The 15579-nt window shown below is 37.1% G+C and overlaps 1 protein-coding gene across 3 annotated transcripts in view; it reads left to right on the top strand.

Moving 5' to 3' along the window:
* Positions 1–15579, top strand: part of mob2b (MOB kinase activator 2b) — a 48735-nt gene that overhangs the window by 21421 nt on the left and 11735 nt on the right. Inside the window, exon 1 of one of the 3 annotated variants that reach the window (XM_067419642.1) lies at positions 8488–8632. The exons of 1 other annotated variant lie outside the window; for it this stretch is intronic. In XM_067419642.1, the coding sequence (XP_067275743.1) occupies positions 8559–8632 (74 nt within the window). In that variant the 5' untranslated portion in view covers positions 8488–8558. Of the gene's footprint in view, positions 1–8487; positions 8633–13566; positions 13780–15579 lie in introns of those variants that run through there. One more of the 3 variants, XM_067419644.1, reaches the window with a different exon arrangement.

Genomic DNA, 15579 nt, shown 5'->3' with positions numbered 1-15579 from the left:
ATTGTGTTTGAGTTTTCTTTTATTAAAATGACAGTCAAAGCGAAATTTGACTCGTGCGTGTGCGTGCGCATGCGGGCGGGCTGGTGATTTCTACATTTTGGGGACAAAATGTCCCCATAAAGATGGCAATTTCCACAATCCTTGCCCTTGTGGGGACATTTATTTTGTCCCCATGGGGAAAACATCTTATGAATGCTTATAAATCATATAGGATGAGTTTTTTTGAGAGAGTAAAAATGCAGAATTGTGTGTGTGTGTGTGTGTGTGTGTGTGTGTGTGTGTGTGTGTGTGTGTGTGTGTGTGTGTGTGTCAGAGAGTGTATTACCGCAAACTGCGCTGTAATTACGGTGTACTGGCTTCCATTAAAATGAATGAAAAATAATAAACATATTTTGTATATAATGTTTGTAAATGTAATTGCCACATATATTATTGTTATTTATTACATTATATTACATTTAAGTAGAGGTTTAATAATAAAAATAATTCTGTTTAATTCTGTAAGTGCTTAATATTGTTACATTTTATAAATGTTTTGTATATAATGTTATATAAAAATGTTATGAAATGTTATATATAGTAAAAGTAATATAATTTATATTTATTTATATTATATTAATATTTTATTATATTACATATATATATATATATATATATATATATATATATATATAAAATGTAATAAATATAATCAAATTAAATTATATTTAATTATAATAAAATATAAATTATATTTATAACATATATATATATATATATATATATATATATATATATATAATTATATATATATAGAATAAATATAATTATATAATTTAGATTTTTTGAATAAATATAATTATATAATTTTGATATAATTTTATTTATTTATTTAATATATATATATATATATATATATATATATATATATATATATATATATATATATATATATATATATATATATATATATATATATATATATATATATATATATTAAAAAAAATATGATTACTGTCCAGATCGCTCGCTCTTTTTTTTTTTTTACTTTTTTTTTAATGTAATTTTATCAACAACAAAAAAAGAGAGAGATGGAGAGAGAGAAGAAAATAAATAAAGTGCATTCTGATTTATTAATGAGTGAAGAGAGATCATATCACTGCTAGCAGTGCAAAGTGTGTGTGTGTGTGTGTGTGTGTGTGTGTGTGTGTGTGTGTGTGTGTGTGTGTGTGTGTGTGTGTGTGTGTGTGTGTGTGTGTGTGTGTGTGTGTGTGTGTGTGTGTGTGTGTGTGTGTGTGTGTGTGTGTGTGTGTGTGTGTGTGTGTGTGTGATGCATCATGCACTGTAAAAATATTTTTAGAAAAAAAGTTCCCTGGTTGCCTAAATTTTGAGTTCATTGAAATTAAAATTTTGAGTTAATACAATGAACATTTTTTGAGATTCGACAACCTTTATTAAAATATTATTAAAAGATTTTATAAGCATATTGGGTAATTGTGTGTGTTTTATTTCTGATGACGCAGCCAAATTGTGCTATTTTCATGATTTATCAAATGTTTTATGTGGTTCAGATACAATAATATTTTGAGTTTCTATTTATTAAACTAATTTCCTTCATTGTATCAACTCAAATTTTTAATTTCAATAAACTCAAAATTTTAAGGCAACCAGGTTACTTACTTTTTTAAGTCAAACCAACAAAAACCACCACAATTTTTTTACAGTGTGGGATAGCTTGCTCCCCTTCTGCCTGTGTTTCTGAGCTGGTCCAGCAGATGGGGCTCACACACACATGATGATGGTTAGACCTTCAGAGCATTTAAACACATCTCTGCCTGTGTTAGTGTGCATTACTCTCCTGTTAAGACGCAATAAAAGGCTTTAATATTAATATTTCAGGGCGGATGAATCTTAATTCAGGGTCATCTGAGGCTGTCTCGCTCCCAGAACCACAGATTCATAATGCAAATGGACGCTCGCTCGCCCTCATGGAGACGAAGTTTGGCAGAGTTGAGCTCGGTCAGCATAATTTCAGCGACGTCAGAAAGAGGACACGTGACCTCTCGTGTGATGATGTCATCAAAGATGGCCGTTATATCTGTAGCCAATAATACAGGAGCTCAACTCTTAATGAGGCGGTTGATAATTAACACTACGCAGAGCTTCTTTTCCAGCACTTTTCTACTTTTGTCAAACATGTTGATTCATATTGATCAGAATGCATGAAAAGGCACTTCTCCAAGTCGTGTGTGTGTGCCTGTGTGTGGTCAGACTAATGCTCAAGTGTGTATTCACTGAGAATCAAGTGAGCTGCCGATTGGATGAGAGTTAATGTCACTGTGATGACATCAGTACATTCATGGCTTGGAATATGTTATGAAATGTATGGATATTTTATTTGCTTGCTGAACTAGTTTCTTAAATGTCTGGTTACATGAGATTATAGTTGTGTAAATATGGCTTAAGTGGCTGTAAATATGAAAAATTATAAGACATTTTAATGGTGTGTGTATGTGCCAGTGTGTGATTGTGGTTTTGTGTGTTTTAGTGTGATTGTGTGTTCCACTGTGTGTGTATGTGATTTTGTGTGTGTGTGTGTGCCAGTGTGTGATTGTGGTTTTGTGTGTTCCACTGTGTGTGTATGTGATTTTGTGTGTGTGTGTGTGCCAGTGTGTGATTGTGGTTTTGTGTGTTCCACTGTGTGTGTATGTGATTTTGTGTGTTCCAGTGTGATTGTGTGTGTGTGATTGTGATTTTGTCTGTTCCACTGTGTGTGTGTGTGTGTGTGTGTGTGTGTATGTGATTTTGTGTGTTCCAGTGTGATTGTGTGTGCCAGAGTGTGATTTTGAGTCTTCTAGTGTGATTGTGTGTGTGTGTGTGTGTGTGCGCCAGTGTGTGATTGTGGTTTTGTGTATTCCACTGTGTGTGTGTGTGATTTTGTGTGTTCCAGTGTGATTGTGCGTGCCAGTGTATGATTTTGAGTCTTCTAGTGTGATTGTGTGTGTGTGTGTGTGACGTGTGTGTGTGTGTGTGTGTGTGTGTGTGATTGTGATTTTGTGTGTTCCACTGTGTGTGTATGTGATTTGTGTGTTCCAGTGTGATTGTGTGTGCCAGTGTATGATTTTGAGTCTTCTAGTGTGATTGTGTGTGTGTGTGTGTGTGACGTGTGTGTGACGTGTGTGTGTGTGTGTGTGTGATTGTGATTTTGTGTGTTCCACTGTGTGTGTATGTGATTTGTGTGTTCCAGTGTGATTGTGTGTGCCAGTGTATGATTTTGAGTCTTCTAGTGTGATTGTGTGTGTGTGACGTGTGTGTGACGTGTGTGTGTGTGTGTGTGTGTGTGTGTGTGTGTGATTGTGATTTTGTGTGTTCCACTGTGTGTGTATGTGATTTGTGTGTTCCAGTGTGATTGTGTGTGCCAGTGTATGATTTTGAGTGTTCTAGTGTGATTGTGTGTGTGTGTGTGTGACGTGTGTGTGACGTGTGTGTGTGTGTGTGTGTGTGTGTGTGTGTGTGTGTGTGATTGTGATTTTGTGTGTTCCACTGTGTGTGTATGTGATTTGTGTGTTCCAGTGTGATTGTGTATGCCAGTGTATGATGTTGAGTCTTCTAGTGTGTGTGTGTGTTTGTGTGCGTGTTTGCGTGTTCCAGTGTGATTGTGTGTGCGTGTGTGTGTGTGTCAGTGTGCGATTGTGGTGTGTGTTTTCAGCGCACACAGATTAATTGGGACTCGTGTCAACACAGGAATTACGCCTATGGAGAGTCCCCATAAAGATAGTAAAGTGTGTGTGTGTGTGTGTGTGTGTGTGTGTGTGTGTGTGTGTGTGCTTGCACTACCCGAATCCTATTCTATTTTTGTGACGTGTGTCATGTGAAGTGAGAGTGAGCCGGATGTGTTGTGCAGAGATCGGATCTGAAGGCTCTCACTGCTCGTGTGTTTGGGATGAACTGATGCTAAAATCTGCAGTGTGTAGTTTTATAGCACACACTGGTCTGGGTGGAGCTTTTGGAGACACACCTTTAAACCAAACCTCATCCTGTCCCTCCAGAACACACTCCGCTTTCATCGAGCCCAGGGCGGGAAGGGTTAAGAGACGGCGGGTCTATTTCTGTCCCGGATCAGGCAGTCTGCTCACAGTTACAGGATAATGACATGCTAATGAAATGAAGTGGAAATCTTCAAAAAATACAATGATTTTTGGTCCGTCGCTGTCCACGAAGATCTGAATGTGAACTACAGCCAGTGTTGGGTAATCAAGGACTGTATGTTCATTACGAGTGTGAAGTCAATGTAATGTTTTCAGACACTCGACTGCAGGTTATTTTAATGAATAGTGCATCTTAAACACACTCTAACACACTGAACTCTCAGGAGGTTTACATTAGGTTAGGGTTGTGTGATTATATACACTCTACAATACTATCATAACTCTTGGTTTAATGATGTGCAATCTGACATTGTCCCTCACTTTACAAACACACACCCAGAGAGTGCAGGCGTGTCATTTACTCTATTAAAATGCATTTCTAATGCCTCAAATTCAAGATTAGGGGAAACATGCCTCTGTATGTCTTTATATATTTATATCATTAGATGTAGTTAATATTGCAGTGCGCCATTTTGTTTCCAGATATCAGCGCGATTATAAATGTGATATATTGATTTATACAACAGTTCAATAAACAAGTTGATATTATGTGGCTTACATTTTAGACACACTATTGCCTTTATTTCTCTATTTTTCCAACCAAAATAGTTCCAAACAAACCCACTGGACCTGAGCATCTCTGAGCAATGCAGCGGTGTTTCATTAATGAATGAATGGATGATTTAATGACTCTCTCATTAAGACTATCAGATGCTTCACTTCTGAATGAATCAGCCGTTTAAATGAACTGGGTGAATGAATGAATCAATGACTCGTTCGTTAAAGGACAACTCCGGTGAGAAATGACCCTCGGGGTAATTAACAGATGGTTGCCGAGTAGATCGTTCTCTGGGATGAGTTTTCATGAAAATCGAATATAAAGAGTTTTTATCTCTAAAAACAGATTAGCTTATAACGCTTGAGTAAGTACAATAAAATCGCTAGTTAATATCACTAACAAGGCTTCAAATAGCTCTAAAAACGCTCTATTTTATACCACAAGAAATACTACAAACGGTGCTCATATACACACACGATGTGGTGTAATACTACAAAAAAAGTTATAGTAACCTTTTTCTCCATACCAAAATTCCAGATGGCCAGACAGTGATTCATCTTTTATAAATCGTTAAAATATTAATGTCTGTAACGCCGTGACCATAGAGAATGTTGTGTAGACTGTAAGTATTTAAAATGTTTAACTTTTATAAATCTTTAATGTTTATGAAAAAATAGCGCTCATAAACGGGCGTCAATGGCATTCGAGTTCACGTCAATAACTTGGCGGATAAAGTCGTTATTTAGATTTTTGTGCACAATAACTATTCTCGTCTCGTTGTAAAATGATTGTCCAGCCGCTGTAGTGAGATGGGCTGTGTGTCGATGTGTTTAGGGCCTTTATGGGTCTTGTGAGTGTGAATGGACTGAATGCCAATGGAGGCCTATCTGAAGCCTTTCTCAGCTTTACACTAAAATATCTTCATTTGTGTTCTGAAGATGAACGAAGGTCTGACGGGTGTCCAACGACATGAGGGAGAGTCATTAATGAAATCATTTTTGGGTGAACTAACCCTTTAAGTTTGTGAAATCTAATTAGATGGACAATTTTATTTTTATTTATTTATTTTCTCTGTTGCGTTCAGTGCTTTCTTCCAGACCATATGAGATTCGCAGTCCCAGTTCATCACTTAGCACAGCGCTCATGGCTCGACTCGTCGAGACTTTTTTTCCAAGATGCCTCCTGTTTGTATATGCGTAATACACTGTCTTTATAAAGTACATTAGGGAGCTGTACAGTATGTCAGGATTGTACGGTAAGAGTCCGTCTGCTGGGCATTGTTTGTCTCCGCTGATGGACATTACAGGACCAGACGATTGCATAACTTCCTGTTGAGATCCTCTGATGGACTGCCAGCGGACGCGCTCTCTTTATACAGACGTTTCTCAGTTTAACCTGCAGAAACACATTCCTCCTCTACATTAGTTTAAGAACTTTTGTTTGATCAGACCTCATGTGATGTCCGAGACTGCTCTGGTGTCTCACACACACACACACACACACACACACACACACGGGCAGAGACATGGAGACTGTCTCGGGTAAACTGATAAACTGAGTAGATTCGCTTTCTGTGGGAATCATTAGCTCCACTTTCTCGTTTGTTCATTCTCTCGTTTGTTCATTCAATCATCCATTCATTCTTGTTTGTTCATCTATTCATTCTCTTGTTCGTTCGTTTGTTCGCTCATTCTCTCGTTCATTCATTTGGTAATTCTCTCATTCGTTCATTGATTCTTTTGTTCGTTCATTCATTCTCTTGTTCGTTCGCTCATTCTCTCGTTCATTCATTTGGTAATTCTCTCATTCGTTCATTGATTCTTTTGTTCGTTCATTCATTCTCTCGTTTGTTTGTTCGTTCTCTCATTCTCTCGTTCATTCTGGTTTGGAGTAATTTAAGCATGTTCTTTTGTTTCTTAAACCGTCAATTAAAAAAAATATATATAATTTGGGGTTGGTAATATTTTTTTTTAATTGGATTTGAGAGTTTATAATGCTCACCAAGGATGCAGTTATTTGATAAAAAATCACAGTAAAGCAGTGAAATATTCCTCCAGTGTAGATCATCTGTTCTCTGTGTGAATCTATAGTAAAGTGTGATTTATTCCTGTGATCGAAGCTGAATTTATCATCATTAGTCTTCAGAGTCACACGATCCTTCACTCTCATATGAAGATCTGATGATCAACACACATTTATTTAGGATTATTAATAGTGTTGAAAACCATTTTTTTTTGTCACTTTTAAACCATTTAATAATTTTTCAAATGGTCTTACGACCCCAAACGTTTGAATGCATTTAGCAATTTAGTGCCATTTCATTTTGAAAGTGTAGAATCTCAAATAGAGGGAGAAATAATATTGTTGAGTCCAAATTTGATACATGTAAAAAAAAAAAAAAAAAAATGCTTTTGCGTTTCCTAACCCTAAACCACACAATATTAGCTGATGGTCAAGCGTTTCTACGGTCTATGGCATTGAACCTTGACTCTCAATCCATTCGCTATCATCTAATATGAAAGGCCGTGAAGCAGCCGGAGCCACTGGCCTGATGAGATGTTAGTCAAAGGTTTATTCCAGTTTGCTGAAGCGGGTTTGATTATTGCTGAAGTGAAATCGAGTGTTGATGCTCAGGTGCTCCGGCTTCATCTCCTCCAGGCGCTTTCTTTCTTTCAGGAATGCTTCAGGAAGGTTTGTGTCCAGCAGAAAGGCCTGGCTGCGGCTTATTGAGGAAGCACATAAACACAGGAAAGCCGTTTGTGTATATGCGAGTGTCTCGGAAATGGCTCCAAACAATGTGTCTGCACATTCCTGCCGTTCTTTTTCATAAGGAGCCGGAAGTAGTGAAAGTACAAACCCCCAAAAGACAAACTTTAACCCAAAATATTCCCACAGCACTCAAGTTATATAACGCACAATGCGTAGTCTAGTTGTGCTTAATGTTACACAAACATCAACGCAGGTCCAGCACCAGGCTCAGGCTCAAACACATTGTTCTTTCTTTGCCTGTTCTTTGGAAGTTTAAAGTGTAGATTCTTAAGTAACCCTCGTACAGACAGACCCGTTTTGATGTTCTCATCTCAGTGGCAAGAGATTCTCTGACTTATTACATTATGTGTCTATGAAACAAAACAGTTTGGTTCGGTTGTTCTGAAGGCATGCAAAAAGAAAAGTCTCCCTTATAGTCATTGAAAATGAATGGAAAAGACACATAATTAAGTTTTCATCAAAATGTATAAATCTGCACATTTTCACACAGAAATGAAGGCCTGGTACTAGAGCGCTAATGCAATGTAAAACACACACACACACACACACACACACACACACACACACACACACACACACACACACACACACACATCTATCCAAATATATTTTTCGTAAAATATACCAAAAGAGCCCCCAACACATATCAATATCCAGAAACAACTCATATTTAACTAAACGGACCCCAAAGTGTGAAGTGTAAAAGATTATCTGAGGGTGTGTGAGGGTTAATATAAGCTTATTATTGCTTCCATAGTCTTAAAAACAAAGGATTTTATTTGGCATTAATGGAGAACCTTTAATATTAACTGACTTTTTCATTGCACAAAATGTTCTTCTTAAATGGTTCTTTCAAGGATGTTTCTATTGGGGGGAAAAACATGGTCATTGTCAAAAGAAAAAAACTTTTAGAGCCACTATATATATATATATATATATAGACAACAGACCAGAGAGGAACTTATCCGGAGACCACAGCCGCAAACTTCAGCTCTTTCACCCTACGCATGGCAGGGTAGGCAGACGTGCTGTTCTTTATTTCTGCCAAAGTCTTTGGGAAGAGTAGGGCGAGTTTTGAGAAGAGCACTCTGAGAGGTTTCCAAATGGCCAAACTGGAGGAAGATTCGGCGGTTGATTTGGAGAACCCTCATGGTCTTCTCTGGACCCTCTTCCACAGGTACTCAGATCTTCTCAATGAGCCTTCTCGTAAACAGTGGCACGGTTTTGCTAAACCTGGTATAGAGTTCGTACTGCGTTGGCATGTTTGCAAAGGAGAACTTGAACAGTTACAAAAAAATTCTGGCATCAGTTCTTTTCATAGGTGTATTTTCACAACCCCCATGCATCTTTACCAAAAAAACATTCATGTTGTTCAAGTTTTGTGTTGTATTTTCTTTTTTGACAGAATATCGTAACAGCTCTTTTTCCATACAACAAAATTGGATGTAGATTGTAGTAGTCTACTGGCATAGTCAATACCAGAGCTTCATGTGAGGAACAGACTGCAGTTCCCTTTGGCTGTAGCTTTGAAATCTCATTTGTGTGTGTGTGTGTGTGTGTGTGTGTGTGTGTGTGTGTGTGTGTGTGTGTGTGTGTGTGTGTGTGTGTGTGTGTGTGTGTGTGTGTGTGTGTGTGTGTGTGTGTGTGTGTGTGTGTGTGTGTGTGTGTGTGTGTGTGTGTGTGTGTGTGTGTGTGTCTATAGCCCCTTTCACACTGCACGTCGGACCCACAATATTCCCGTAGCATTGCCGGGTCTCCTTCTGTGTGAAAGCAACCACGTCCCGGAATTGAACCCGGGTCGGGGACCTAGTAACATTGCGGGGTTCGATCCGGGACGAGCGCTGTGTGAACAAAAGCCGAAACTAATGCCGCAACGTGTGCGTAGTTATCGTGCGACTCCTAGAGCTTGTTTTTTCAATAACACAACCCTGCAGTGCCAGAAGAGCTCGTCGGTGTTTTAAACGCAGAGAGTGTTCGTATACAAAAGAAACTAAAATTAAACAAGCAGAAATGAGCGCAAACTGGACACAAGTCGAGACCACGGAGCTCCTTACTATCCGCGCTGAAGCGGAGATCGCTCGCCGTTATACGTCACATCAGGATGTCACGTGTCAACTCGACCCGGGACCGTTAAGCGTTGTGTGTGAAAGAGCACATATTACGGTATTTCGCTGTCAGTGTGAATGGACCAAATCTAGCGGCCCGGGAACAAATGCCGGGTCACATTTTCCGTGTGTTTGCCGGAATCGCACTGTGAAAGGGGCTTAAGTGTGTGTGTGTGTGTGTGTGTGTGTGTGTGTGTGTGTGTGTGTGTGTGTGTGTGTGTGTGTGTGTGTGTGTGTGTGTGTGTGTTAAACTTGCTGTATGAAGATGCCTCGCTGCAGTTTGATGTCAGTAATGGCGACTCCATTGGTTCTTGAATGCCGTGTAAACGATCACACACATTTGAGTGCTTTGGCAGAGATTATCCATCATTAATTAAATAAAATACGTTTTCCTCGTTAGTTCGTAGTTCATTCATGATACTTTTTGGTTCTTTTGTTCTTGTCCTTGAAGGTAAAAATCACCTAAACTATATAAAATTCTAACATCTTAAAATGAGGATGGAATAATGTGCTGTTGAAAAAGTGTTTTTGTCTTTTATCTACTGCCGTGTTATTCCGTGTCCTGGAGAGATTTCACTGGTCAGCCACATTATAGGGTTAGTTCACCCAAAAATGTCTGTCATGAACTCCTCTCCCTAATGTGGCTCCACACCCGTAAGACCTCCGTTCATCTTCACACACAGTTTAAGATATTTTATATTTAGTCCGAGAGCGTATGCAAGTGTATGCACACTATACTGTCCATGTCCAGAAAGGGAATAAAAACATCATCACAGTAGTCCATATGAGACATCAGTGGGTTAATTAGAGTCTCTTGAAGCATCCAAAATACATTTGGGTCCAAAAATAACAAAAACTACGACTTTATTCAGCATTGGCTTCTCTTCCGCGTTTGTGTTCAATCCTCAAATAAAGATTCAAACCGTTATGAATCAGCGAATCGATTCATGATTTGGATCGCCAATGTCTCGTGATTTCAGCAGTTTGACACGCGATCATAACGGTGAATCGAAACATTGTTTTGAAATCGGCCATCACTATATAAGTCGTTATTTAGTTTTTTTGCACACACAAATTATTCTTCTCTCCTCATAAAGTGATTGTCGAGCCGCTGTAGTGAGATGGGCTTTGTAATGACGTCTTTAGTGCCTTTATGGGTCTTGAGAGAGGAAATGACATTGGTGTCAATGAAGGCCTTTCTGAGCCATCGGATTTCAACACTAATATCTTCATCTGTGTGTGAAGATGAGCGGAGGTCTGACGGCTGGCCAACCACAGGAGGAATTAATCACACAATTTACATTTTTGGTAGCCTAGAAATCTAGACGCACCCTAGCGGCAGCAAATTTAATTTGCCCGTGAGTGTCGTCTAGGAACTCTCAATACCCTTCTGAGCTGTGTTCCTCAAAATCTGGACGGCCCAATCACGTCGTGTATAGAGTCGGCCGGCGGGGCCATAATGACAATGGCCGAGTTGCGTTTGCGTGCTTCTAGTAAACACAGAAACTGGCGAACGGCGGCGATCTTTCGAATCAGCTCTGACCGTGACTCTGGAAGACTTGGAGTTAAGCTTTTCTCTGAGAAAAGAACAAAGAACGGCACTGAAGTCATTCTGAAGAAGGGAAGATGTGTTCGGGGTTTGCCGACCGGATACGGTGAATGTTTAATCTGTCAGCGAGCTCTGCTTCACCTTCGTTGCTCTGGTTGGTTGTAGCGCTATCCTATCGCGTGCAGAGGGAGTTTGAAAGACAGCCGTTTATCCGCCCCTCGGATTGAGCCGTCAATGGTGAATTCCAGACCAAACATCTTGATGTGGGTCAGGCTTGTCGGGCTACATTTTTGGGTGAACTAACCTTTAATATTTAATTACATTCCCACTATGATCACTTCAGGTGTGGTGCACTTGGAATAATATATATATATATATATATATATATATATATATATATATATATATATATATATATATATATATATATATATATATATATATATATATATATATATATTTTTTTTTTTTTTTTTACCCGATTGTTAATAAAGATAATGTTACTTAAAGTTTAATCGTGAATCGTCCAACCCTATTTTGGCTCATGTTCAAGTTGATCGACATGCTTACCAACAGAAAGATGCTTACAAGTGACGACGAATGAGGTTTTGTCTCGACTGTGACCGCACCTTTACAAGTAAAGCTCCTTTGTGACTAAATATACATCAAGATATGTGAGGTAAAAGGCATCTTGCATTCCTAAGAAAACATTGGAGGCACTCTTGCATCTACACGTTTGCGTCATGGCTTTCGTAAGCTAGCCTTTCATTTTCTCTCACCTGTCGAGGCAATGAAAGGAACTTGTGTTCTCCTCCCTGGACAAACTCTTCCTCCACGTCCGCTCACACAGGCCCTCATTATTTTCACCACTCCCACGTACAACCTGACGTCCGTGCCTCCTTTTAGAAAGCGCTTTTCCAGTCGTTTTTCCAGTGTTTATTTCAGGCTGACCTTTGCAGTAATAATCGAAGGCTGACTCTAGTCTTTAGATTGGACAGGGCTGACACTTTTAGCTTTATGACCTTCATTAATATGGTCTCAGCCAGGCATAAGCTGTGTATGGTGACTTCTTTAAATGTGTTGTGTGTGTGTGTGCATGCTTATTTTTATTTTATACATAACCAGAAAAGCTAAAGAGGGCCCATGCATGGAGCCGGCGAGTCTCTCTCCGCCATGTGTTTGTCTTGGCATGCTGTTCGATGACTGAAATACTAGTCCCGGGGCCAGACCGGCCCTTCCAGCTCTAGAGTCGAGCCTGAACATGCCTTCAAGCTCTGCAGAAAAATTCCAGTCCGATGTTCTGCTGTAAATTACATTGTCATAACACGAATCGCTGCACTTTAGAGGCGTCCGTACGTCACGCGCCCGTCAGTTTATATATTAAACAACATTTTGCCCATTCTCTCTCTTTAATGTCCACAAATCAGTCTTATTAGTGTCATTTGATATACAAATGATGGTTTTATTACGGCACATTTTTTGCACTTTTTTTTTTCTAGTTTGCTATAGTTTAATTTGAATTAGTATTTAGTAGCTTTACTACTTTAGCTTACATGAGAAATGTTGGCAAATCGGTGAAATAAAATAGGGTTGTTATTTGTATGTGTGTAAGGGATAATCCATGGCTAGCCGTGCATTTATTCAGAGTTATAAACATATATTCTGACTTATAACTATTTATAACTAATATATTCAGATTTATATTTATATGCAAGCAGGCTTATACGTTACATATCCAGATTTGTAACTTCAATTCAGAGTTATAACTATATATTAAGGTTTATATATTTAACTTTTGTATGGTTGATAAATTAAGATTTTCCAGTGAGGAGGAAACTGTAAATAATACTTGACATATATAGGAGTAAATACAAAATGGTTGATTCATATTTATATTTGCATAATATTATTATAATGTAACGTCTGTGTGTGTCTATGTGTGTCTATGTGTGTTCGTTCCTTGTTTGGCAAAAACAAAAACTTTTTGGAGTAAAAACAAAATGGTTAATTTATATTTATATTTGCATAATAATATTACAATATAACTATTTGGATCATTTGTTTGTTCCCTGTGTGTGTGTGTGTGTGTGTGTGTGTGTGTGTGTGTGTGTGTGTTCATTCTTTGTTTGGCAATACTTGTGAGGACACAAATGTCCTCACTTATATAGTAAAATTTGATAACAACTCTCTAGTGAAGACATTTGACAGGTCCTCACTATTCTATTGTTCTGAAGATGTTTCTGTGATGGGTAGGTTTAGGGATAGGGGTTGGGTTAGGGGATAGAAAGTATCATTAAGCTGATATAAAATCAATGGAAGTCTATGTAATGTCCTCACTAACATAGTGAAACAAACGTGTGTGTGTGTGTAAATTCCAACTTTTGCACCTTGGCCCCTCCTCTCTGTCCTGTGATTGGCTAGAAGTTTGTCTGGAGCAGACTCGGACTCAGAGCGACTGTTTTGCTCGCAATGCTCCTGCAAACTCTGGACTGACTTTATCACAATCCGTGATCGCGCGCGTCCGTCCGTCTTCACCGTTAAAACCGCGCGTGCGTTTGGCGACATGGTCGGAGATCACAGCATAACCGCGGACAGCGCGCTCGCGCAGAGGTCTCCGAAGAACGGATTAAGCTGTAAGATGGTCCTCCAGGCGGTGGGCAAAGTGCTGAGGTAACCCAGTCCTGATCACTCACCGATTTCAATGATTTCAAGTTTAACTTCTTCACAGCGCGCCAGAGGAATGCGCGCGCGCGTGTTGACGGAATGGAACTTTCCACTTACATTAAACTGTTGCAGTGTCGCTTTAATGCGCGCGTCTGCCAGGGCTCTGGAAGCAGAAATGATATGTTGTGTTCCCACGTGAGGCTCTTATAGATCATTTATTATTAGACTGCATTACAAACAGGCCAGCAGTTATTTCTGTGTCACTGGACCAAAAGGTGCACCGGTATTTTTAGGCACCAATATTTATTTATGTTATGCATTTTGCACAATATTTGTATCCAAAAGAACTTATGGTTTGCATTGAATCAGCAAAAAGAGCATACAATAAATTAATATATCAAACTGACAACAGGCTGAGATTGTATTTGGTTAGAAATAATGTCACGAAACTAATGTATAATGAAAATAATGTATAATAATATTAAATATTATATATATATATATATATATATATATATATATATATATATATATATATATGTATATGTGTATGTATGTATGTATGTATATGTATATATATATATATATATATATATATATATATATATATATATATATATATATATATATATATATATATAATATTTATATATATATATATATATAATATTTATATATATATATATATATATATATATATATATATATATATATATATATATATATATATATATATATATATATATATATATATATATAATATTTATATATAATATTTATATATATATATATACTAAAAATAAAAACAAAATATAAATATAAAATAAAATGACTAACATTATAATTAATTGCACAATAAATGAATAAATAAATAAAAGTATTTATTTATTTATTTATAAATGCACAGTCCCAGAGCTTTGGACCTCTATATAATGTATGCAGTGCATCTGCTCAGCATCACAGCAGCTTTCAACACATCTGTAATCAGGATAGTGTCCACTTTTGTCTCTGTCTTTACTGCCGTCCGGATTACAATGGAGGCTAATTGCGTGTTTATTAATATTCAGGTGTGTTTTAGTGAATCAGTGAGTGAGTACAGTCTGGCTCGGCCGCTGGAGTTTGGGATTGGTCCGTGGCCTCAGGTGAGCTGGACAGGGACCCAATGATGGAGGAGCGCTCTTCCTGTCTGTCAGTGAATCATTTACCACACCAAGCAGTGACCGCTCAACTCATAGTGTGTGTGTGTGTGTGTGTGTGTGTGTGTGTGTGTGTTTGTTGTGATTGTGCCAATTGTCAGCTTGTGCTTTCTTTTTCTCTTCCTATCAGATGCTTGATAATCCCAGGATTAGCATATATTTATATAGTAATTCCTCTCCGGCTCTTGAAGTTTGTAATTGTGATGCACAGTTTGAAATAGAAATTGCAACAAATTCAAAATATAGCATATATATATATATATATATATATATATATATATATATATATATATATATATATATATATATATATATATATATATATATATATATATATATATATATATATATATATATATATATATATATATATATATATATATATATATATATATATATATATATATATATATATATATATATATATATATATATATATATATATATATATATATATATATATATATATATATATATATATATATATATATATATATATATATATATATATATATATATATATATATATATATATATATATATATATATATATATATATATATATATATATATATATATATATATATATATATATATATATATATATATA

This window comes from Pseudorasbora parva, chromosome 16 (assembly GCF_024679245.1).
Source record: "Pseudorasbora parva isolate DD20220531a chromosome 16, ASM2467924v1, whole genome shotgun sequence".
Lineage (NCBI taxonomy): Eukaryota > Metazoa > Chordata > Actinopteri > Cypriniformes > Gobionidae > Pseudorasbora > Pseudorasbora parva.
This window is presented reverse-complemented; position numbering and strand designations above follow the sequence as displayed.